General features: G+C 43.1%; 1 protein-coding gene across 2 annotated transcripts; it reads right to left on the bottom strand.

The window, feature by feature from the left end:
- Window positions 1–1,929: 1,929 nt before the first annotated feature.
- Window positions 1,930–26,379, bottom strand: KDM4A (lysine demethylase 4A). 2 transcript variants are annotated; one of them, XM_068405895.1, is made up of 22 exons: window positions 26,243–26,379; window positions 25,778–25,930; window positions 25,401–25,576; window positions 24,210–24,324; window positions 23,162–23,355; window positions 21,714–21,763; window positions 21,149–21,252; window positions 19,974–20,111; window positions 18,817–19,067; window positions 17,856–18,046; window positions 16,177–16,538; window positions 14,297–14,417; window positions 13,505–13,683; window positions 11,055–11,259; window positions 10,691–10,767; window positions 9,887–9,942; window positions 8,858–8,966; window positions 7,715–7,903; window positions 6,857–7,027; window positions 6,258–6,377; window positions 5,536–5,628; window positions 1,930–4,881 (listed from the first exon to the last, which is right to left on the bottom strand). In XM_068405895.1, exons 2-22 carry the CDS (start codon window positions 25,913–25,915, stop codon window positions 4,741–4,743), a joined length of 3,180 nt encoding a protein of 1,059 aa, XP_068261996.1. In that variant the 5' UTR covers window positions 25,916–25,930; window positions 26,243–26,379; the 3' UTR covers window positions 1,930–4,740. The 2 variants fall into 2 exon arrangements, with proteins under 2 accessions (XP_068261996.1, XP_068261997.1); XM_068405896.1 differs by lacking the exons at window positions 1,930–4,881; window positions 5,536–5,628; window positions 6,258–6,377; ... (10 more) ...; window positions 18,817–19,067; window positions 19,974–20,111 and adding an exon at window positions 20,469–20,720.
- Window positions 26,380–26,567: the final 188 nt, after the last annotated feature.

Below are 26,567 nucleotides of genomic sequence, written 5' to 3'. Positions count from 1 at the left end.
GGCTCTCCTACCTTTACTCAGTTTTGTCTAGAAATTAACACACATACTATACCATCTTCATCTTTTTCCAGTACCATCCCACACATTTCCGTCGTTGGTTAGGTGCTGTCAGAACAGTTCTGACTTCAGCATTGCCACATTACTCATGCTGCAGCAAGGAGGCTGTGGCAACGTTTCTGCATGGATCTGTCACAGGTTCCTCAAAAGATTGCCATGAGGTCAATGTTTCCCATTCCTCTGTAGACCATTCTGGTGAGGCCAAAGGAAACTACGGATACACACCCTCAGCTATGCTCATTACTGGAACCAAGCAACAACACACTCACCCCACTTGAAGTGCTGCACTCTCCACTCACCCGAGGGAGAAATCTAAAGCTGCCGAACAGCTCTAACAGCAATGCAAATAAATGAAGAATGATTACGGGAAAAGAGGAAAAAAGCTTATTTTGACTTCTGGCAATAGCCCATGTTGTTCATGTTAAACCTAAAATACTGCACACTTTACACTAACCTAAGTGCACACACTTAAACATTCTGTGCAACGTCTACAAATTTGTCAGGGAAAAGGAGATGTTAAACATTTTCCACAACTACAAAAGCTGGCTCCAGTAATACCTGGCACTTCAGGCTCCAAAGATAGGGGCTGAAACAATAATACAATGAATAAGCAATTTACTCAAGGTCACTTGGTCTATCAGTAACAAAAATCCCTGAGCTAAGGTAGAAGAATCTCTTTTCCCTGACTGCCAGTTCAGCAAGTCTCAACCAGCGCTGTGAAATTCAAGAGTCAACACCAAAGTAAAGAACAGAACTGTCTGACTCTGCACCCAGGTGAGATTTTCTGATGACTCCTCTTCTGGCACTGCCACTCTCAGCTACAGAGGGAACAAGGCAACTCAGCTCTTACTGCAGACGTCTCAGGTCTGTATTTCAATGAGGACGGACAAATCTGTGGCTCTGCCCCTGTTCTAGGTGAGCAGCCATGCTGGACTGAGTCCTTAAATAACAGAACTTGGCTTAATGTCTCTGAAAGACACCCGAGAGCTCACTAGCTGAGCAGTAAGGAGATGAGTATCAGAAAGGAGTAATGCTAATAGAAAAAAATAGAAGCATGGTGAGAATTTCCACGTTACATTGCTTTAGTTCTTAAATTAGTCTACAGATTGCCCATTTTGAAATTAAGATTTATTACTCGATCAAATTGAAAACAACATACAGGCTACCAGAGTCTTGATTTCCTCCCATGTTTGTGTTAAAAAAAAACAAAAAACAAAAAACAACACAACAAAACCCAAAAAAAACCAAGCACAACTGCAGACATGTCAGACAACAGGAGCCCACTTAGAGAATGGAAGAACAGAGATGCACTGGAAGCCTTGGGCTACGCTCCTCAAACAGTGCAGAATCAATTCAGCCCAGCTCAAAACACCAGGAAGAGAGAGAAGGAGCAAGGAGAATGGGTCCTACTACTGACAGTACTGTCTCTGATTATCTGAGGGGTCTGCTGTGCTGATGGAGAAAGAGGTCTCCTAGAAGCCCAGCCACAGGCAGAAACATTACTGCAATCAGGTGCTTCACAAAGAATACAGTCACCTTTTTAAACCTTATAAAAAGTAACCACTGGCTTGCCAAGCTCATCCTGAATTAAGGGCAAGCCACTACTTGTTTATACTAAAAATGCTTTTTATGCATCCAACCTGAACCAGTCACAGATGGAAGCTTTATGAAAGTGAAGTGAGGAGGTCTACTGCCTGCAGCATCACATGCAATGGACCTAATGAAGTGCCATCAGAGCTCCTGTGAGGCACACTGAGCATGACTTCCTACTCAATACATTCAAGAAGCACCTGCCTAGCTGATACTCTAGCAGCACCCTGCCCTCACTGGAATGATGCTGTAACAGGGATAAACACACTTCCAAAAACAAACCACTGGAGAAAATTATTATTAGTCAAGATCAAAGTACAGGTAACGGAAAGCATATGTACCTCTGAGACAGCTGCTCTGCAAAGAGCTTTTATTGCTACCTGTTATACTTCAAGCCATAAAATCAATTGTTTTTGCAAAGTCAAATAACACAGACCCCTCAAACACCAGGGTCACCAAGTTTAAGTTCACGGAGAGAAGCCAAAACGCAGTTCAATCACTGCAGCAGGTAAAGTACGCTCACATTTGAACGATGCAGCACAAGAACTGACAGGAAAATTGGGAAGGCCCTTAGTCTCAGAGTGCAGGATGGCAGCAGTTTCCAACACAGTGCAGCCAACTGACAAGAGCAAATCTGGAGCCCTCCGAAAACGCAGCATAACAAAGCTCCTCTTCCAGAACAAACACTAGGCACAGGAGCTCTTGAAAGTCACTCAATAGTGTTAGAGGTGGGTGGCAAAACCTGCTGCAGTTGAACAACAGCACTCCACAAACAAATCCAGCTGTTTCATACTAGGTCATCATTTTAGGATGAAGCTGTTGAGCCAGGTGTTTGCAGCACAGGTAGCACGTGGCACCTAAAAGGTGCATTTAAGTTATATGGCAGTTTGGGAAGAAAGCCTGAACACTCCCTCTCTGGAGGGAGAATGGCAGATGATATGAAGAGCATGTTTTTCAGTAATATTCAGGTAGTGTTCAGCCTATGAGAAGTTAATACCAAATCTTAAGATATGCTGACAGAACAGAGGCAAGTTTGTTAAGGCCCTGCCAGGTCTTCTCCACCTTTGCTCACAGCACATCTCTTCAGAGAAGCTTACGTAGAGGCTAAAACAAAGTGCAGTTTCATTCCCATTGCCTAGACCAGAGTACCTGCAGCTACTAGACTCTGGTCTTAATAGATCCTAGTTTTATCAAGCCAACTATCCTATTCATCAGAAAGCGATTTAATACCCTGAGACCAGGAGTTTTGGACATTAAAAAAAACAAACCAAAACAAAAAAACATCAAAAAGGAAAGCCACTATCTCCTTTCAGACTCTGTTTAAGCCTTCCAATACTGACGAACTATGTATTCCACCACAAAAATGGGACGGAATACCTCTATGCAAAACAATGGTTGTGCAAATCTTTGCTACTCATATTAGCCTCCTGACCCTATAAAAATGTAGGGATAAGTAAGATTTTCTTTATAAAAGCTGTAGTTTATTTCTTTTCTGATCAAGAGTTGCATCACTACACAATACTACATTTTATTGCTAATCACAAATCGATGCACCGGGGTTTCAGAAGAATTTGGTTTATAGCGTTCCTATGTAACAAAAGCAAAAAAGTTACAAATCCAGACTTTGCAGACACATTGCCATGTCCCTATAGAAGCAGGGATGGATTAAGTCTGTTTCACTAGAAAATTCCCCTCTTGAACTGTTTCTGGAGAACATATAACCATAACTTTCTCCAGGAGGAAAGTCACCCCGTCATTCCATGCAAAAACAAGGTGGCCGATCTGCTCCACAGCCTAAAATCCCTTTCCTACAGAATGGGAAAGGGACACGTATTTACACAGCTCCTACGGTCGTGTGTTAATGCTTAAATTACTAGGAGCAAGTTGGCACATCTTCTGGCTACACCTACTACCCAGCTTAACTCAGCTTCCTATTGCTGGGGTAGCAAGTTCTCTCCCACACAACTGAGATGTGCCTTACTAACACTCTATAAAAATGCTGCTGTAACCTTTGCCAGGCAGCAACACAGCAGCACTCCTGCTTCAGAAGAGCACTGCACAGCCTTTTAGTAACACACACAGTTCAGTGCATGCTTTATCTGTCTCAGACCCAACATTAGCTGTCATAAGCAAAAGCCTGCGGCCACACGACAGACAGTGCTGCCACAGAAGAGGTACTGCACTACTTCAGATACCGCTGCCCTGTCATCCCCAATACTGTGATGCTTGGATTTCAAGAAGGGAGAGTTAGGACTCTGTCCCTTTGGTCATTATTGCCTTAGAGGGGGTGGGGAGAAACTCAAAAGAAACTCTTTGGGAGCCAAATGCCTGTTCTTGTTAGAAGGCTGCACTGCACAGGGTTCCAGACAGATTTCATTGATTCTGAGGCACATACTTAATCATAAGTTTAACTGTAATAGTAAGTCAAAACAAGTATCAGAACAAAAATATTAAATGGAGGGTTAAATAATTTGTCCTATAGGATTCAATTTCACATTTCACCTGTTCACACAAACACCTCCTGTCTGCTTGGATCTGAACAGCCTACAGCTCAGCCCTCGGAAAGGAGGTGCTGAGAAACAAGAGACTGAAGCTGCTTGCAACAAGATGGATATAAATATAAAAAGAGGTTCAATTTCAAGCACCAGTAATACTGCCTGCTCAAGCCCCGGTGTGGTCACCAGGGAGACTTCCAAAATCAGGAACGTTATTCAATCAAAACAATAGACCGCACTATTCTGCAGCTGCCAAGATTCCCGGCTACAACTCCCAGAAGAGTTTTCCACCTGTCAATATTGTCTCTAAAAAAAAAGCAAGACTGTTCGACGAGATGAAAGCAACACCCCAAGCTGGCTTATTCAGTAAGGACCCAACTTCAGACCAGGAGTCTGCAGGCATCAGCTTGAGCAAATGGGATCTGTTTCACTATCCAATAGCTGCCTTTCAGCTACTGCAGAGCATCAGCTTTTTAGCTTCCTTGAAAAACAAAATAAAAAAAACCCCGGATTCGAAGCATCCAAATATGGCCTGTTTACTGGAGCGTTTAAATCCTTGGGGGAGGTGGGCATCTTCTTCCTCTGCCACAGGCAGCGCTTACTCCATGATGGCCCGGTACAACGCAGGTTCAATGTAATCTTCACGGTAGCGTGAATTGATCACTCTTTGTCTCTTTCTCTCTTGTCTGACCTCCTTCTCTGCGAAGATCTCCGTGAAGCGCATATCTGAAGCTATTGACTAAGAGAAAAAACAGAATTAGTCACTAGAACACAGGTCAAATCCCTGCCTCCACATCCTCCTACTGCATATAAGAAAGAACTAAGTCAGGACACTTGGGAACATTCAGCCTTCCTCAAAAACTGACCAAACACAAGAAGAAAAATATTTAAGAAACTGCATTTAAAAGTCTGGGGATAAGTTTAAGTGAACTATAATCAGAGATCTAAAGAATCACAGGTTTCAAATTTAACTGAGTAGCTAATTTACGTCCACAATCGCTTTCTTAAAGGAATAAACACACTCATCTGTTCCAACTTTCAAGTAGTCTAGTACAGTTTGTGCCTTATGGAGCAGGCATGTTTAAACACCTGGTCACAGGATTCAACTATGATACGTTCTTTCTTAAACCTCTAACATCCTGTGTGCCTGCCAACAGGTTCTGCATTAGGGTGTGCATGATCATGCTGTAAAGCAAGATACCCTCGCACTCTGTCCATAGTTACATTTTTTATAGCGGGAAGCATAAAGCAGCAGAACAGGGACCCAAAGGGGCTGTGGGACCTCCATCCTTGCAGATCATAATCTTTTGCTGCCACGCACTCAGCCTGCTGCTCAACGACAGATTACGTTAAATAAGCTTCTTTAGTAGAAGTTTGCACCCTGTTTACCTACCAGCCTTGACTTCACTCTCTTAGGAAGCTCCTCTTCAAGAGTATACACATCATCCCTTTTTACCATCAGCTGTGACCCATCTTCAAATTCCACCTAGAAGAAAAACAGAAGTTGTTATGCCAGAAGTCTCAGAAGTTAGAATACAGCTACCCAGAACTTGCCTTCTCCTCCCCACAGAGGCCTCTCATGAAATCATCTTCTACCACTTGAATTTTATAAGATACATGTGCAGGTATGCACACTGCAACAACTTTAACCAAAACCTCACCATTCCCATGTCAGTAAAAGTAGCCCAGCAAGTTCTGGGATATTCTTGTAATACCTGACAAGACAGTCTGGCTGGTCACTTTAATACAGCCTGAACATTCACCCCTTTGGAAGTGTGCAAGGCATGATGCACTCTCACTGAACAGAGAAAAGCTAAACCAAACTTATTTTAAGTAGTTTAAGTTACAGGAACAGAGCCTGCTGAAGAACTGCAGACCAGCACTTTTTCAGAAGCTGACACTTTAAAGTAGTAGCCAGATTTAAGTAGAGCTCCAATCAACCACTTTGCTCTTAACTCCAGCAACCATTACCAGTATCTGGCATTGCTGACAACACTGAGTAACTTCCCCTGAAGTGTTTAAGTGTGACTTCCCTATAGCTGTGCTGGCTTTGAGAACAGCCCTGTTAACATGCTCAGCTTGTTACGAATGATGAATTTTCAGACAATTCTATACCTGGTACATCTGGATGGCATGTGATGCGACAAACTTGGCTCCATAAACTTGTCCATCTGTCCATCTCACCTGCACAACTTCCCCTTCAGCAGGGGGACCTAACTGAAGACAGTCTCGACTCTATGGCATAAAGGAGGAAGATGGGAAAGACAAGAAGAGTGAGCAGCTTCCTTATGTGAAGATTCAGCAAACCACAGGGGAATCCATCCCAGCCATACTGCACACTACCCCAATAATTACTCCATTTTAGGGACGGAAAACTAAAGCTGAGAGACATCCATTTATGTATTTAAATCCCAACAGTGAGCCCAAATTCAAAGTACTTCATGCAGGAATGGTATGCAAGTACCAGCAAATTTTCCTTCAGACCTAAGCAGCCAAAGATTACCCACGCTCCCTGTTACACCTGTTCCTACGTGCCCTCTGTTAAGTCAGTCCCATGTAACACCCCTAAGGCCATCTTGCAGCACATCTCAGCCACAACACGACCTAGGGCTGGAACAATTACGGAATCCCCCGGTGTTTCTGCTCTGCAGCAGCAAGAACTGACTGGCAACCTGTGCCCTCTGCCGGAGCCAGGCTCCCACTGCAGAACGTACCACGATGTCCTCTGGATACAGATTATCACTGAAGGAACCGTCATCGAAGTTGACCTCGTAGAAAGTCTCCTTTGCAAGGCTGACAATTTCACACTGATAGAAGCGACCATTCTTGTGCTTGCTGATGACTATCTGTCCAGGTGACAGATCCTGGAGTGCAGCCTTAGCTCGCTGAGAAGAGAAAAATTACTTAAGACACAGTGATTCAACAAAGAACATGTTGAGGACCATAGCTCCGGTGGAGTCAAGACAAGAAAGCAAAATATTTTAGTTCAGGTGAGTAACTCCACTCAAGACATCATCAGAAACATTTTCATAAAAGTTCTGCCTCTGGTGTTTCAAATGCTTAAAGCCTAATCTGTTAGATGTCGCTGTCCTTAATTTACTTAGTAAATTAAGCTGTTATTCTTCACAGCATTGCAAGGCCTCTATAGTAAATATTCTCTAATAGACTGTTGTGGTTTTGATGGCTAAAAGGGCTAATGGGAACTTTATAAACTAATCAATCACTTAAACATGAAATTGTATGACCTGCTGGAGTCCCAGCACTAACTCCTGCATATTAAATATCACAGCATAAACCCCACTATTATTCCTCAATACAACAGCCACAGGAGAGATGTAACGCTCTCAGTCCTTCCGGGCTGCAAACCAAAACACAATTAAGGACCTGACTAAGATCACTCAGAGCAGCAGCAAGGTTGAGATCAGAATCCAAGACCAACACTGTTAGATTATACTGAAAATTCTGAAAGAGCCAAGCTTTCAATTAAGTTCTAAAAGAACTACATAATCTAAAACTTCTCAGTCCCTCCAAGATACTGCAGTTCAAATCCTGGGAATCACAAGCCTACTCACCTCTGCCTGAGATGGAATCTTATGCCTGAAGCAGGTAATGAAGACAACAAATGGCCAGTCATCAGGCTGCATCATGACTCCTGCTGCTTGGGCACAGCTGACATGAAAGGATGTGGGACACCGGCCATGTGAGCACTGTACACAGCAACCTGCAATTCTCTTCCTTCGTTTCTTGCAGAAGATGCATTTCTGTGGACAGTAAACTAGAGGTTATTGTTTGGCACTAGCTTTTACCCACACAAAGGACTAGCTGGTCTAAGTGCCTCATACTGTGCCATTTACTCTCTGTGAGAGCACTGCTACTTTCTGATTAAAAAGAAGCAGAAGGCTACCAGTTCTAGTTTATGACAAAGCAATAATTCATAAATTTAAAGTAACCTCATAACTGAAAAACATATATTAGATATCTAGCAACAGATCTTGAATTGTATCAGTCTACAAGGGTTCAAAGTCAACAGGGCCTTTCAGCACTTGGCTATTAAGTTACACACAGATGAGCAACAACACTAGAACAATGGGCAAAGACCAGAGATCAAAAAAAAGAAAAAAACAAACCACAGAAGTTAACAGTTAAAATTCTATCACAACCACCAGTGACCCAATTACACTTGGGTTAGGCCTGATGGGCTGCTGTAGGAAAAGAAAGTTATCTGTAATGTATTAGCATACGCAAAGCAGTTAAAAATCATTTCCCCCCTCAACACTGAGCTGTTAGAAGAGTTAAGTACAGTTCCTTTCTTGCGGAAGACAATCATCCATTATACAAATGCCTCTCATACCCTGAAGCTCTCAGTGCTCAACAGCAGTCAATAAAGCAAGTCAAATACTAGGGATTAAAAAAAACAACAAACAAAACAAGTATCACCATTGCACCACTGTATAAATGTCATTTGCCACATACTGAAAACTGTGCTTCCCTTGCTGGCTCCTCATCTGAATAAGCACATACCAGAACAGGGAAAGGCTCAAAAAAATGGCAACAGAGACAATTGCCATTTTCCACACAAAGAACAGAGCAGATTAAATTCTTCAGTCTGGAGAAGAGATGACTTGGGGTTGGAGGGATAAGAAAAGTCTTCCACATTCTGAACAGACTGGAGAGACACTTTGAAACCTCACCAGTGAAGCACAGCTGATCCTTACCAGCCTGAAACGTTGCAGGGGGATTTTGCCAACATCTACAGGACTCCGCTCTGCAATGTTCACAAATTTTGCCTCCAGTACCGCTACAGCACACATCACGTGAACCCACCTGTCAAGACAGAAGAGAGGAAAAAGAAATTAATATGCATTAGGCCAACAGAGGATGCTTTGGAGTTCAAGTAAATAGAATTCTGTTGAAGTTTGCCATATAAACCATGATAAATAGTCTCTCAGAACTACCAGTGTAATCTTCCTTCCTACTGCTAGTAACAGGGCACATGTGGGGCAAACCCAAGACTTCTTCCTACTTCCAATCTACTAACGGGCTTAACAGCATACCTGCATTAAAAAAGCCTGCCTGATAGGTTTATTCCTTCACAAACCTGTCCCATAGCAACCACTCAGTCACTACTGAATTACTTTTGAGACAGCGACCAAGAGGTTGAGGCTCCATATAACATCCACAAATTTCTGGAGGCCACATTTCAGTCACTCCACTGTGCTACAAGTCTGTGCCACTGCTATTTTGCATCAAATAACTTCAGCCAATCCACCACACCAAAGGACAGGCAGCTGTATCCAGTATACTTGCTGCAGAGGTACCCTGAATTTCAACAGGTTGTGCTACTTAAAGCCATGGTTGTCCTGTGTCTCCATCACCACCATACATTACATGCAGAAATCAAAATCCTCTGTGAGAAGGTACTGAGAGGTGTTTTCTCATCAGGAACCCTGTTTTTATGTGGTACATTATACCTCTGCACATTACATCTCTGCAATATAAAACGCAAAGCAACTAACATCTGCTGTCAACGGAATGAGAGCGAGGCATTATCCGAAGAGACGATGACTGCTGCATGTCAACACAACAAACACACTTCAGCATAGCCCCCACCCAGTAACCCTAAGTGTGAAAGGTGGTGTTGGTCACTCCGTTACACCAAATGCAGATGTTGGCTTTACTAGCTTACCCTCAGCTACTTAGGAATAGAGCTTCTCCCTTAAGACCAAAAAAGCTGGAACACTCACTTGTCATCATTGGCTCTCTGCAGTGCTCCTCCTCGTAATGAACACAAACAGCAGTCCTGGCACAAGGAAGAAAGCATTAGCTGAAAGAGTGGAGTCCAGAGCGGTACATTTGCTTCAGAACTTCCTCCTCAAAATGCATGTCCAGAGGAAGAAAATGGTTGCACTGTCAGAAGAGAGCTAACTCCCTTGTACAGATCAGCCCTTTAGCTCTCAACAGCTGCTGCCCTTAGGGCAACAAATACAGACTCCAAGTCTGTTGAAGGTAAGCAGACCTACCACTGAAGACTTGTTCAATTTTTTGTTATGGGTTCCTTTTACAACTGCAAGACCCTATATCCTTTGAGCATGTGCAAAAGGATCTGCAACAAACATGAGCAAATACGATGCAAAAGGTTGACCAGTTCTGCTGATCTAGAGCCTACATAGCTTTTTGAGGGAATCCCATTCTTCTGCCAGCCTTCATGTGTGCACACTTCCCTAGTTATTAACAGAAGTTATTTTCTGTTTTAGAAATAGTAGCTACCATAAATTAAGACAGACAATGGACCTGCTTCCACATTCATGCAGAATATCTTCTCTACGACTCATGTAAGCTCAGCAGTTTTGCACTAGTTAAAAGGATTACATCACTATGGCTTAAAAAGCATCAAAATACGACATACTGGCTCCTAAACATTCTCTAAATTGCCTTCTTTTCACAGGAGGGAATAATAAAAAAAACCCCCAACACTATGGAAATGAATTTTGTAGCTGAGTTCCCAGATGTACCAGACTCCATCTGTAGAATCTTAGGAGAAACTTTACCTCTTCTAAGGCATTTTCTGTACACCTTGAGCACATCCAGTCTGCAGTGGCCTTGTCAGGGGATACACCATAACAACCTAGAACAGACACATCTCAGTTAAGAGCTTACCTAAACTCAGACCCACTCCCCTACGGCCCAGAAGTAAAGCAGGAATTAAAATCAACAAGCCTAAGGACAACGCTGTATATTTTGAGTTATCCGTGCAGCCAACTCTGTATTTCAACACTCAAGTATATACCATTCAGATATGGGCTGAACTTGGTCTATCATCTGTACATTAAACAGACTGGTAGAGGCCTGCTATGATGTACAGACTTACTACAGAGAACACTAGAGTTTAGGGTTAAGTCTAGATGCACTCACTTGCATGAACGCAGACATGGCAGTTATTGCAGGTGATGAGTATGCTGGTTCCATCTTCCTCTAAGTAGGGCGTTGAAAGATTGAGGTCAGTGTTGCAGCCAGTTGTAGTAAAGCACATTTCAGGAATCAGGGGTTTGGTTCGGATCTTCCCATCCACAGCAGCTGGAGTTACTCCAGAGTTTTGACTGTTGCCTCCACACTCTGCCTACAAGGGGTGGAGAGGAAATTTAAGTTTTACAAGTAAAACCATCTCACATCATCTTTACTCACCCATTATTCCATACATAAATCCAGTTTAAAGAAAGAATGAAGGTGCTGAAAGATTAAAGAGTTAGCAGTTAGGTAAAAATATAGTTAGTTTATAAAACCCTCAGCTGCTGTGGCTTCAGAATGAAATTATTTTCTACCCAAATGGCTAAACCTAAGGTCTGAACTGCATCCCTCTAATGAGTAACAAGATACACATCAAACTGCATCTCTTCTGACAGAAGAGATGGAATCAGCACGTCCACCTCATGCTCTACGGGCAACACCTCTGCTGCATCCCCCCATCCCTAATACAGAAGACCATAACACTGCTGTCCAACACTGTTCATTTATCTTACCTCAATATGAGAGGATTACGATCACACAAATAGATACCATTGCAATCCCCATTATTTCTTCCTAGTGTAGGTCTCAACAAGTCTAATGGGCTTTGAAATTAATTTGTTCCTGGGAAATAAGCAGACTAAAAATGCAGTTTCCCAGTTAAAGCTCAAGAGACATTCAGGCTAATCTTTTGCAATTTATTCATCTAAACCAATGTCAAACCGAACAGCAACTACATGTAAAGTTTACAGAGATATGCTTCCATTCAAGTTACCCTTCTTAACAGCTAAACAGAAATGAATCAAACCATCTTTGTACCTCACAAGCCACCACAAAAGTAGCTTGCCTAATCTTTTAAAAATATTACTAGCAGCAATTGCAGTAGCAGAATGAAGATGCACTGTCCTTCCTACAGTGCATCAAAAGGCAGGGAAAAAAAGTCCACATAAGGATCACAGTTGGAAGGAGACTGACATGTTTTCAACAAGTCTTGTTTATTCAGATTCTGTAAAACTTACTGATTTACACTGAACATTGCATGTCAAACAAAAGACTAAAGGACTGAGGGAAATATGTAACAAAGCTGAAGAAAATTAGACTTTTTTTTCCGAGCAGCTAGATACTTTTCTTCTTCACAAAGGAAAAGCGAATATTTGTCTGGCATTTTGTGCCAATTTTTTATTTGAATGAGTAACTGAAAAGTGAGTTCCCAGACTTGCTATAGACTTTCTGAAGCTGGAACAACGACCCTAACCACAGCTGAAATCCTGGAAGAGTTTCTCCTTCGCTGCCTGCTGTAGACAGACATTTGAAAACCTGCAGCTAGAATTTCCTGCTTAATAGCATTTAGAATGCAAAAAACAAGCTAGCAAAACTTCAATTATCCTCAAACTGTTAACTTTATACAGAGTCAGCACTAGTGAAATCTTCATATACAATGAAGCTTCTATGTAGAATTTTCAGTCCTAACAAGAACCGACTCTCAGGGAGAAACAGCAAGATCAAACAGAAACTATGGTCTACGGTTTTCACGGAGATTAGGAACTATATGCAATATAAACCCTCAACAAAAATCTGAGGTCTTTATTTCCAAAACTGCGGTCGTGGTGACCACCATAATCATACAGGGCTCTCAAATGAATCAAATACTTTTAGGATATAGGAAGGGACAAACTATCTCTAAGTTGCAGGGGGAACACGCAATCAGACAACTATTCAAGCTACCTTAAAATTACTTAGCTCAGGCACAGCAAAAAGTTCAGTGTGGGATTCCTGCCTAAGCATTTAGTCGACACAACAGAAGGGTTCTGCAGCTCATCCCAAGCTATGCATTGCTACAGCTGCACATTTTCACATCACAGCTACTGTCAATATGGATACACTCCAAGAAAAGACAGCTTTCTATCTATGCTATCCACAAACACAACCCTAAATCCTTTTTAAGTAAAAGGTTTTCTTCCTTGCCAGCTCCCCAAAGATCATGTGTTATGAGTGGACTTAAGAGTGTTTTTTAAAAAAGTGTAGAAGTGAAGGTGTCGGTCTGGAAAAGACAAACGGATTTTATAGTCAGGCTCCAGCAACATTCAAGTTCCATTCTGCAGTTCTAGCAAAAGCCACAGAACACAAAAGCTTCTGCTGAAGAGCTAAGCGAGCCTCTGGGAACCCACAGGCAGTCCATCACTGGTGTGGTGAGGTTCACCCAATTGTGCTCTCCTGGAACAAGTCCTTGGGAAGACTGCAACACTGATACAGCTTTTGTTAACTGGCAAGATGCAAACTGACGTTTTTAAAACTACGCATCACAGCGGCAACCGATTCAGTCATCTCTGTGATGACATTAACAGACTTGGTCTACATACCTGATACGTCTGGAAGAGCATACAAACTGCACAGTAAGGAGACTGCTGAGCCATGGTTCGATTGTATTCTTTTTCAGCCTCAAAATTTGGTGGCCGATTCTGCCACAGCTGGCTAAGCGGCTTGGCCCATGCTTCTGTCTCCTCAGCCTCTTCTTCAGGAGTTAGTTGCTCTGATGCCTCTGCGATAAGAGATCATTAAACTCAGTGATTATGTTCCCTTTCGTAGATACCCTTGCAAATGAAGCTAAATAAGACAAGATGTTATGAATGGAGATGACAGAAAGGCTACCAGAAATTGAATTGAGAAAATAGTGGTGGGAGCCGGTAACTCGATCTCCTTTTTAAGAGGCTTCTACTAATCAAGCAATTGTGCAGACACAAGATTGGCTTATTGGGTGAGAACAGCACCAGCTCCAAATTACGTCAGGACTAATGCTGTCAGCCAAAGAATCTGGTGGTATTTTTTTTTTTAAATCATGAATATTTACATCAATTACTGGAATGCTCTACGGCAGATGCAATTATGCAACAGTCTCTGGTACTGGTTTAGTTTTCTTTTCAGTGTTGTGACTTTCCAGAGAATGGAACAGTAAAGAATGAAGATACCACTTGAGGGAAAAGCTTAATGATGCAAGGACAAAAAAAGAAAATGAGATAAGCACCTTGTCTAGGATGCAGAGGTGTCACTTGCTGACTCCTGTTTACTGCTGGTCACTTAAGGGAATACCCCACAATGTCCATGGAAGCTGAGACCCTCTCTACTGTTTCCCAAAGAGCATAAGGCTTACTTACCATCATCACTAATGCAGTCTTTAACCAAGAGTGGGTGATGGCGTGGAAGCTTGCTCAACGGCTGGCGACGACCCTTGGACTTCTTATTCTCCTTCATCGATCTTATGTACTCCTTTGCTACCTGGACAAGGAGAAGCAATTCAGTAGTCAATTAGCATTTAAAGGAATTTATTTTGAACTTAAAGAAACCTTCAACAAAATGCATACATGTTTCCATGATTTTATTTCTAACAAACTAACTTCAGCAATAAACTAGCTAAGTTTTTGAAAGAACTGCTTGCAGCACTTTTGCTAAGGAAAACCAGATAGAGCTCTACTAGCTCTGCTGAGCCATTAGAATAGAGACTTCTCACAGGTTCCAGCGCAGCTTTTCATGCAAGTCTGTTTATATAAGAATCATGTAAAAGACAGAAACAAAGAAAGACAAGTTGACTGGTTTAACTTAGAAGAGCCACAATAAGAAGTCTTATGTATTCTGGAGAAATCCTCAGTTTGTACGTGAACTTAAAAATTCAAAATTTAAAAATAATTTAAAAAAAATTTACAGAGTTCATTGGCATCTTGAACTAAGAGGCTTATTTTAAATGAAGGAAACTTTCACTCTCTCTAATACTTGCACTGATGTCTTTCCAGACAGACTAGAAGGAGGAGACTACAATAATAGTTATTTCCTCTTCTCTTAGCCTTATGTAAAAACAAGTGACACACTGACAAAATTACTACTGACCTGACAAGCAAGGCAATAAAGGCAATGATTTTAACCATGCAGAAAGTCTGTCAGTAGATAAGAACTCCCTCTTCTTTTGTTTTAATCTCTTATTCCTCTAAGAGCAGCAGCAAATCTTAGATTAAATGCATATCTTTTTAAATCTCTTTTCATAAAAGAAGTCAGAAGAGAGCATAACAATCATTATCTCTGATTTCCTACATAGAGTTGGATACAAGACTTCTAAGAAACAGAAATGCTTTTATTCAAATGGAAATTAGCATTTCCAGTTACCATCTGATGGAAAGTTTGTTTTGAAATACACCATACTGGTGAAAACAATCTACACCCATTCAAAATTTCACCTTTTTCCTGTATGAAGTATGCAATGGAGACATCAGTATCAGCAACAGAATTTCTTTAGTTTAAATATCTATGAGAACTTTCTCAGTTTCATCTTAACTATCAACAGATTTGCCCACTTGCTGTTCTGTTTCTGTAATTCCTGAATTTCAAAGACATAATCATTATCAGCCTCCCGATTTGATTTAAAGAAGGAAACAAAATAATCTGAAAAGGCACCACCAGGTAAGATTTTAACTATTACAGCCTTCTCTTGGGTTGTCTAACAAAGCATTCATTGGCAGTTCTGAAACGCTCAGATTTACATTCTCCCAACCAGTAATTTTTTTTCCCATAATTTCTTTTTTTTTTTTTAAAAGGACACACAGATGTACATGTATGCAATTTTATATTTAAAAAAAACCTCAAACCCATTAATGTGCTTGTAATAAAGGCTGGATTGAACTAGATGCATTTTAGGTACAAATAAGTGTCTATTACTATAAAAGGACCTGAATCAGCCTGTAACACTACCATGTCAAAACCACCAAGCTACCTTTTCCCTTAAAGCACTCAAATAATTTAGAGAAGTTCTGAAAACAAGGGATCTCCTTGTTTTCTAGAAGAGGTAAGAGTATAAGACTTTCATCTTAATTCTTGTTTGTTTAGCAAAACCCATAGGTGTTACAAAAATACATTAACAACTAAGCAACCTGCTATGCAAACACCAATGGAACGAAAGCGTTATCTGCACAGGTAGGAAGTTTTGTCACAGGAAATCCACGACCACGTAATACAGCCCTTAAGCTTTCAGTACTCTTGCCATTCATACCTCTGCCAGTTCTTGTTCATTCACACTGGCGGTGGCATTGGCTTTCTTTCCTGAAATCTGTTCATTGTCAGATCCGCTGGCATCCCCTTTAGCATAGCTGTGGACTGTAAGTACCCCCGCTGGCCCAGGGAGAGTTCGTTTTGCCAACAGATCAGTGGATTCAGAGTCTGAAGAACCAGAATATGCAGGCGAGCTGGGCTGAACACTGGAAGTTGCACCCTGCTTGGAAGTCGTCAAAACTGAGGTGGAATTCGAAGCATGTGAAATGGAAAGATCCAATACAGCTGCTTCTTGCTCTTCCTCTTCTTCCTCCTCAAGCTTCACCGTTTTCAGTTCTTCAAATTTGTCCGAGTCCACACGATCTAGAAGAAAGGATATACTGATTTTTTCTAAAGTCTGGGCAGCAGACAGAACATTTGTGCAACCACTTGAACAAAGACAAACAGGAAAGCAAACAACTACACACAAAAAAAGTGACATTAAGTCATATAAAGAGCAGATCATTAAATCAAACACCTATAAAATCATGGGTGGCTGAGAGAGAGAGAAAGAATAAAAGCGTCTGCTTGTTGTCTCTTTCAGTACAAGAACCAGGGTATACCAAACAAAACCAGCAGACACCCAGTTCAAAACAAACAAACAGAGATGATCCTCCTTTACATAGCCTAGCGAAATAGCCCAACTCCGGGCTACATGATGCTGTGGGTAAGAGGTTACAAGGGTTCATGGGAGACTCAACAGAAGAAAAATAAAAACCCACAAACCAACACAAGATTATTAAACACAAGCTGCAAAGGGCTGGAAAACCGAATACTAGAGGGAGGCATCATGTGTGTTTGCCCTGTTCTTATATTGTTCCATAGGCCCCTTGCTCCTCCCTTAAGAGCAAGGATAACTGATCCACTACAAGCCACATGAATTTTCCTCCTGCCTACTTATTACAAAATTACAAATAAAACATCTCTACAGCATACCAGACCCACACTACCAGAGGTGTGCATATAGTTTACTAAGCAATTTCTATTAACAGGTCACATTGCACAACAGGGATACAGAGGACCTTAGACTGCTGAGGCATCCAATACATTTCTGTATGCAGGCAGGCAAAATAAAAAGAGCAAAAATCAAAAGCTAGAAACACCAATTTCTTAAGCAAGTCTCATGCAGTAGTTCCTGTTCCCTTTAATTCAGCTGAAAGGCAACATCCTCGTGACCTACCTGGTCAGTCAGTCATTGAAGCAGCTACAGGATGGCTGCCTACACTTTTGCTCTCCCTCAACATTATTTTTTTACATAATTCTCAATGGGGAGCTATCCACAGATAGGCCACAAAAGTGAACAATTCAAGCTGCGGTTATTTCATTTACTCAAAACAGTGGCAGAAGCGTCAGACAAATTTAACTAAAGGGCACAACCTAAAACTGTCCTAGGTGCACTCTGGTCTCAAAAAAAAAAAAAAAAAAAAAAATCAAACGGTAGTATCTCAAGTCTCGTGACAGTAAATTTCTGAAGTGCTTGCCATGGCTCTGACAAACTAGTGTCTGCCTTTTTGGACATGACAACATCCTACTGACTAGCATCATACAAAAGAGTGCCCCAGATTCAGCTCTAGCAGCTTCTCTCCCTGAACAATAATACCCTGTCCCCTTGTACCAGGATAAAGCTTGACATACAGGTACCTGAAAGCTTGAGCCTTTTTTCACCTTGCTGCACAAGTTCACTCGTAGGTCTCTCATGAGGCTCTGCCATGTCCGCTTCACACTGCGCAGAGCTCAGCTCCTCCTTGGGGAAGGCCTCGCTCTCACTGACCTCCTGAGGCACTTCCAGGCAGACCCTGTGCCTTTTTGTTCCTATGCGATGCTTGGGGATGCTGCAGAAGAGAAATCCATATGTCAGGTTACCAAACACATAAGCTTGTTGAATTTCTGTTTGGATACACAAAATACAGCCTGGTTTGGATCAGTGTTTTATGAGACAGCATCTGGCAAGCCAAATAGTTTCCAAATTATTCTGAAGTGTTTTCTTGCCTTACAGAAGCAGTCAGTAATCCTTAGGGATGACTCCTCAGCAGCTGTTAATTATGTATTAGGCAGCTATGTTCTAGCCCGGTACCCTTTACCTTAAAAAACAACAACAAAAAAACCCAAACAAGCCCCAAAACAACAACAAAGAACACCATCAAATACAGCTTTAGCAATAGTAGTTGATACCGGCTGAAAAAGATTTAACTGCAAAATGTAAGATGATTAGCCTCCACCTTCAGCAAGCAGGAACTGCACACCGATGTCGCAGCTTGCAGCGCCGATAGTACCAGAATTTGCTAGCAAGTACTGTCCCGTGATTCCAATACACCTCCTTTTTCTTCTGGCCTCTCAAGTGTACGGTGTGCACTTCCAAGCCAGGCTTTGGATGTGTGTCCAAAGACGAAGAACTACCTTCCAAGCTGGTGCGTTTCCTGTCCATCACAGACCACCATCAACGTGGACTCAGTAAAAAAAATTAAAGAGTAAACCCTATTCCCAAGAAAACAGATTACTGCTAACTCTGCTGTTGTTCTATCAGAATGGCAAACATTCAATTACAGCTGGGTTCAACTTCTAATAATCCAATAGAAAAGCAGAGGACTATACGAAGCACTACCTTTTTGTCTCATCCCCGTCCACCTCCTCTTTACACGTCTCTCCTATTTCCATTTCCTCAGCACACTGTTTCCCATTCTTGACTTTTTGCATGAGATCCCCTTTGAGGAACTCTGCTGCCTCTGGGGTTGGAAGAGCATGGTCAATGACAGTCACGTCTTTCCCGGCTTTCCAAAGCTTGTAACGATCTGGCTGGTACTTCCTCACAAACACATCCATGGAGATCTTCACCATGTCCTTCCGACACGAGCACTGAAGTCACAGAAAATATTCAAGTAAGGGCACATAACTCAACAATTCTACTCTGCATTCCTGTATCACTTTCCTTTCAGGAGCCCAACTGAAGAATAAAATCCCCCTGTTACATGTAATTGAGCATTCGAACTGTCAAGACTCTTTCCCAGGAAATCAAAAGGGCATGTATTAAGTTACTAAAAACTGGGCAGAAAAGCCAGTGAAAACGATGAAACAGAAAACCAGACGTTATCAGAATAACTAAGAAATCTCGCTCACTAGCCTATTTACAGAGTTGCTGGTAAAGCTGACTGTTTTAAAACGAGCTCATACAAAAACAGCCAGCAAAACCAGAGACTATAATGAGGAAGCCAGAGCCATACAAACTTTGGGCCTACCCAGAGCAGTAGAGGTTCCCCTCGTCTGGGCATGGTTACAACTAGTGCTTCAAAGCATTCACTTCAGTGTAACTTCTGAAAACATAACCCATGTTTGTAAGGAACCTCTACAGGTATATTACGCTACTCAGTCTAAAGGTTCAGCCAAGATATTATTTTGATAAGCGGCTTAAGTTACTGAAGTCATACTTCCAGGCTCAACAGTCAATAAATAATGGTTAAAATGTCAGACAAAATACTGACCACCAAGCATACCCTTTTATCTTTGGAAAGACCACCAACTCCCTGCTTTTCTTTGAAGCCTCACTTGATCTACACAAAGCTAAAAAACATGTTATATGCTACCCATAGTTGAAATAAGGACATGAAACAGGAGGCTGACTAGATATGTTAACATCACATCTTAAATGGACAAAGCACTGAATTCCCTCCCCCAGAACAAACATTGGGGGCTTAATGAGCAGCAGAGCGTTAGGCACTGCATTCAGGTTATTTGTACACAACAGGATGGCAACAGACCACTTACCAGTACAGACTGCTTCCCGTACTCGATCCACCGAAGAGTAGCGAAGTTGGTAGATTCAGCACAGTTAAAGCCATGATTAAAGCCAGCGTGATAGCTATAAGGAAAGGTTATCATGAACTCTCCAGCCTCCTGTGTCACCTAGAAGACAATCAAGACACCACATTGTTATTCACAACTTAAGAGTCTACTTGGTGGGTCAAAATGAAAGGAACTCCGGTACCCCTCATGCAGCATATCTGAAACCCCCCCACCCACAGATGGTGGTTGGAGCTACTTGCTGCAATGGACAGACTTGATACTTGTCTTCACTCTCTCCTACTTATGTTAAGTATCTGTTTACTGGAAAGCAACACTCAACAGTTCTTACTAAAACACAACACAACTGGTCAAAACAGCACAGAAGTGGTTATACATAGGAAATACTCTGTGACAAGCTACCTGAAGGTCATAAAGATACTTACCTGTATCAGCTACAGGCTTGGCTGAACAGTGTCTAAGGCCAAGTAAAATTTCTATCCACACACAACTTGGAAATTTACTAGTGTTTTCTTTTGCTGTTCATATTCAAGTACAACTCTCAGTCACCCTTCCACTGCTGCTCTTCAACATTTCCCCACTGTCTAACAAAGGTTCATGACAACAAAACCCTTCAGCTGCCCATGCAGATGTGACAGTACTTCTGAATAAGGACTCAAAGACTAGATCTTCAACGTGTGTGTGTAGGAAGAGGGCGTGGCAGGTTATCACCTGAGAAAATAAGGACGTTATTAATGTAATGAAAAAAATTAATAGGGAACAAGCCATATTTTCTAATGAGGAAGCAGATCACAACAAATGAAATTATCAGGGGGCAAGTCTGAAACAAAAAGAACAATCTCTCTTCACTGAATACACAACTAAGCAGTGAAGTTAATCTAACACAGGCTGTTGTGTATAGTTGTAAGTGAAAAAAAAAGTTACAGAAGACAGAGACTTTTTAACATATTTTCCTGTCTCAAACTCTTTCAGACCCCAACTGCCAGATAAATGGAGGTACAGTGGGAAAGGATTGCTTTACACCCTCCCTGTTCTCATTTTCCTCTCTAAGCATCTGCTATTGGCTGCTGTTAAGAGATGAGACAGGGCTGCATGAACCTCTTGACTGAGCTGGTATAACCGTGATCACTTTTCTATACCTTATCAAATGGGATGCCGTATTTCTTCAGAATTGATGGAGAGATGAGGGTCATCTTGTGACGGAGAAACGCTTCACAGCTTTGGGCACTTCCTGGAAAGAAACCTGTTTAAAATAAAGCAATGAGAGATATTACTGTCCTGTTGTGAAGTAAATTAATTTTTCAGTAATTTTTAGCAAAAGCTACTGTCTAAACAGTGTTCTTCCCTAGGCCCATATGCACCACCTTATTTGAAGTTTAGAAGCGCCTAAGACCACAAATAGAAGGCTCTTCCCTTGGCTATAACTCTCCAGTTCTAATAATCAATAGTTAAGGATTTTCTCATGAAAGGTTAAACAGACCACAACTGCATTATTTGTGACATTTCTCTTGTGTGTATACAATAAACAAACACTCAGAAGTAATATAATCTATATTCTAAAAAGCAAATTATCGGTTCCGTCATGCCAGCCTGTGCTCTCATAAATGTTACAGGCATGTCATGCTCTTTAAAAGAGCTGAAACCCATTGCAGCTGTCCATCCCACCTTCTGCTAAGGCAGGACATAAAAGAATTGCCCAATTACCTTTTGCAAGTCTCTCCAGTCGCTTCCCATGCTCTGGAGGGATAGAGTACCTACAGTCATAAGAACAAGTTTGTTAAATTCAAGTGACATGACAAAATCTCAAAGTTTGACTGGAAATTATAAATGGGCATCAAGGCATGAATGAATTAAAAAAAATCCTCCATCTCTACACTGTCTCTTTCAAAGTTCAACAACACAAAGCTAAGAATCTTTCTCAAGGACTTTTACCTCTCTATCGCAAGAAAAATCAACAGCCAAAAGCTGACCATCTCCTCCACTGACTTTTGCTTAAGCAGTCAAGGAACTACTAAGTCTGATGCGTTTAATTAGCAGATCTGCGCAGCAAAACATGAATTGTGAGGAGAAAGGGAAGAGTGCTTCCTGACCTGCCTCAGTTCACACCTGTGCAATCGCTAGTATATTCAGTGTGAGGAGGAACACAGAGCCAAGAGAGAAAATGGAATAATCTCTTTCAGCTGCTCAGACCAGGATGGGACTAAATCAGACACAATGCCACATCCTTAACATGTGCACAACTTGTGGCGTGACTACAGTAAATAAAACCACCTACTTCACTTTGTTTCACTCTGGAATAGAGTGCTGTATTCTTGATGGAGTTCCTTGTTAAATCAGACGTATCAGCAAAGCTAAGTTCTTTCATATACTACTGTAGAAGAAGCAATGGCCAAAAGGTTTGCCTGACTGAACTATTCTGTTTTCTGTTCCCATGCTATTGCCACTGCATGGGGTTGTTCACTGGTCACATGGCGCTAGCTATTATTTTTGACTTCAAAGTTGTATTAAAAGGCAGCCAAAAATACTAGTTTCCAGCCAAAGTACCATGGAAACAATTGTTGAAGTTGCTTGAGAAATTTATTTGTGAACAGAAGGGAATGATTCACTCTTAAAATGCAACCCATGCTACAGAAAAATGTGGGAGCCTCCCCTAAAAACAATCATGAAAGCTCAGACACTGCACAAACCACTCAGCAAGATTCACTAGCCTGCTTTTAGATCTATGATAAACAGCTACATTTCAAAGTCTGTTAAAAATTGCCTGTTCCCCTAGTGCTTGAGTGACAACAGGCATATTACCTCTGTATGGTAATGCCAGGTCATTTTAGAGCCTCAGGAAATCATAAGCAAATTTTCCAAGTTCTGATCCTATCACAGCAGAGAGCATCCACCCTGTACTATAATTCTGAAGAACTCTTTACATCAGGACAGCAAATGGACTTTCTAGAAGGTAACCAAACAAATGCTACTGAGGACATGCACTGCTTTGTGGTTCCTTACAGGTTTCTAGTGTTCTTGTCATCAGATACAACTGCAGTGCAAGATCAGAGGGATGGTAATTCATTTAGTCAGCTCTTATAACTTCATGACTTTGACTCCAATATTTTATGGTATTGTTTTTCTACATCTAGATTCCCCAGAAAAAATCTTACCATGACTTGGGTTCCCCAAAATGCAAATAATTAATACTGTAGAGATCCATGTCCTCGGTATGCCAAGCAAAAGAAGTTTTCCACATGCCAAAATACAGGTAAGGAGTATTCACTCCTTCAATGGTTATGCCGCTTTCATTCTCCACAATATCCAGGATCGTGTTCAATCTGCCAATATTCCATGCATCTACATGCTGCAAAACACAAGCCTCACGTTAAACAAGCGTTATGAACAACAGAACCACACAACTAAGACGACAGTTGCAAAAACTATCAGACACTTGTGAAACAGCACACCAAGACAAACCATCTACTGGCACAGCTCAAACCATTAGCTAGTTCACCTAAACCAAAAGTTTCTCAGGGTGTTTGCTTACATACTGATTGTTTACTAGCAACCTTTATGGAGCACAAAAAAGTTATCAGCCAACATAATTATTAGGAAGGAGAAATAATCATGAAGCTGCAGACTTTACAGAGCAGAGAACAATAGCATAAGCTTGAGCTGGTGTCTGAATCCTCTTGAACAGAAACACTTTTCATTCCCAACATCTTTTAAAAGAGTAAATCATCATAATTTAGGAGACTAGCAAGTAGAACACATACCCTCTTGTGATGTTTATTGTCCTAACACATAATGGCTGCAGAGCCAGCCCACAAAAATACATGCAGTAGGGGATACCAAAGTAGTGCCTGCTCACCAACCAACACTTCCAACTCTCATACACCTTTCAGGATAAAGCAGTATAAAAGCAACACTTACGCAACAGCAGTCTTTGCTTTCTTGAACTAAACTGTATTACACTCAAGTGCTAACAGAGGTCCCTTAGAACGTTACCTCTATTAGCCTTCTTCAACTATCTGGGTTAAATGGAGAGTATGTTATAAACGTATGGTTTATTGTGTTGCTGCCTACTCTAGAAGCTGGAACTCTGCTAAGACTATTATTAACTCTTTCTGAAAGTTAAGAGTCAAATGCCACATTAGTATTTATGGAATGCCATATACAAGGATAACTGTTACTTAAAAACCAAACCAGCTCTCTTACCTTGTCATAAAGCGTGCCGTTAACATCAGCACCGTAGATAGGGGCATTGAACGTAAGGTTCTTCCAGTATTTTCGTTCAAGGTCTTCAAAGTCTGTGTAGCGGGGTGTGCAATACCTGAAAAAACAACAAAGATACTAAAGGCTTTGCAGTTTGATACTTGATGAGTCTAAACCAACGTTTACCACCACTGAAAGAACTAAAAGCCACAATAAAAATACACAACGCATGTTATCAGCCAGACTCCTACCTCCCAGAACAGCAGCCACAGCTCTGCGCCTGTGAGACTTGGGAACAAAGGATCAGCAAGAAAATTACTTTCCCCATTTCTCAGTTTACTTTCATTTTTGCTTTGTGCACTTCTCTTGGGTCAGAACAATTTCCCTTTCTAGTTGTCAGCACTTAGCAAGGAAGGATGAAGTCAAAACCACAAATGATACAAAGAACAACGTGAAAAAAAAACATCAAAACCGAAGTTTTCTGCCACTGTAAAACTAACAAACATTTGCAGACTCACCTGTGGATAAACTGGTCAAGCATGCTCAGTTTACCAACTAAATACCTGCTGCTGATGTCCATTCCCTGCTAACTATATACTGGCCTCTTTGTGCAGCATTGGGGGATCAAAATTACACTCTAACACCTATTTAATGTGTACATATATATATACCAGACAATTACATATTTAGCATAAGAGTTAATTTTCATTATTCTACTAGAGAAACAGAATCCTAAGATATCTGATGTGTACTGCTCTTGTAAGATAAAACAAGCTTCAGCAGACCAACTGCACCTGGCAATTCCAGTGCTATTTCTAAACAGTTATCTCAAAGTCTGTTTTGCTTAAACTCCTTTTACAGTGATCTTCTTCTGTGTCTTTTTTCACCTCAAGAACATTCCTTTCCCTACTACTCTACTCAGTAAATATTTTGATGGTTTAGCTACTGTGGACGGACAGGCAGGAGTGCACAGCAGAAACAGAACGTTCTGCCGGCGTTAGGCATCCTCTCGCCAGGTGACACACGCCACAGAGGTCCCCACGCGCACAGCCAGTCGTACAAGCACGCCTCATCTGCTCAGGGCGACACGCTCACGCCTCCGACCGGCACCAGCCCGCAGTGAGGACCTGGCCCCGGGGAGTTGGGGCAACAGGAACTCCCGCAGTAACGATGCGCACGGGGACGGGGACATACTTGTCGCTGTTGGCGATCCTCCTGAACTCGCGGACCGTCATGGCCTTCTTCTGGATGTTGTACTGCGTGAAGAGGCCGGACTGCCCCGTCACCACCTGCTGGATGGGCGCCGGGATGACCAGCTCGTCGATGTCATCGTAGCACTGCCGCGGCTTCCACTCCTTCGGGGGAACGATCTGCGGGAGGCAAAAGGCGCCCGGTCACCGCCCCGCACGCACCGGCCCGCCCGCCGCCGGGGCGAGCGGCCAACTTGGGGAAGGCGGCCCGAAAACCCCCGCCCCGCCGGCGCTGCGGGGTAAACAAAGGGCGGAGGCGGCCCGGCCCGGCCCGGCGGCCGAGCGCGGTGCGCGGCCTCCGCCCGGGAGCGGGGGGCGCACCTTGGCCAGCCCGGCGCGGTGGGCGCCCTGCGACTCCACGTAGGCGATGTACCGGCTGAAGTCCCGGAACTGCTCCATGGTGGGGCGGAAGGTCATGATCCGCGCGCTGGGGTTGAGGCTCTCCAGCTCCGAGGCCATGTTGCCGGGCCGGCCCTGCGCGGAGGAGGGGGGGGGTGTGGGGGGGGGCGGGTCACCCCGCGCACCCCTCCCCCACGCCGCCACGCCCCGCCGGGCGCGCCCCGTCGCGCGCTCACGCCCCGCCCTCTCCGCCCGCCGGCCAATCGCCGCGGGGTCCGCACCAGCCCTCCCTCCCCATTGGCGGAGGGCGCCTGCCCGTCAGGACCACGGCTCTCGTTCCTCCTCACGGAGGAGAACGCCACCGATTCACGCCCCTCCCCCCCCTCCCCGGCCGGCGCGAGCCCGTTCCGACGCGGAGGGGTCCCAGTCCCCGCCCGGCGTGCTCACGTCAGCGGGACGTCCCTCTTCTTCGCCGCCTCCGCCCTCCCCCCGTTCCAACGCCCGGCCGCCGTATCCCTCCGCACCACGCGCCCAACGAGTCCAGCAGGCCACCGACGCCACCGCGGCCGTTCCCCGCCGCCCGAGCCCCGCCCTGCCGCCCCGCCGCCCCGGCCCACCCCCTTCCCCTCCGCCGCCCGCCCCGCCCTCGCTACCGCAGCCAATCGCTAACCGCTTCCGCTTCACAGCCAATGGGAATTCGACGGCCGGCCGGGGCGGGCCAGCGAATCAGGAGGCCGGGAGCGGGGCGGTTGCTGGGCGGACGGGCCGGGCC

Source organism: Nyctibius grandis, chromosome 8, assembly GCF_013368605.1.
Source record: "Nyctibius grandis isolate bNycGra1 chromosome 8, bNycGra1.pri, whole genome shotgun sequence".
Lineage (NCBI taxonomy): Eukaryota > Metazoa > Chordata > Aves > Nyctibiiformes > Nyctibiidae > Nyctibius > Nyctibius grandis.
The sequence above is the reverse complement of the archived record's forward strand: the minus strand, read 5'-3'. Positions and strand labels throughout refer to the sequence as shown.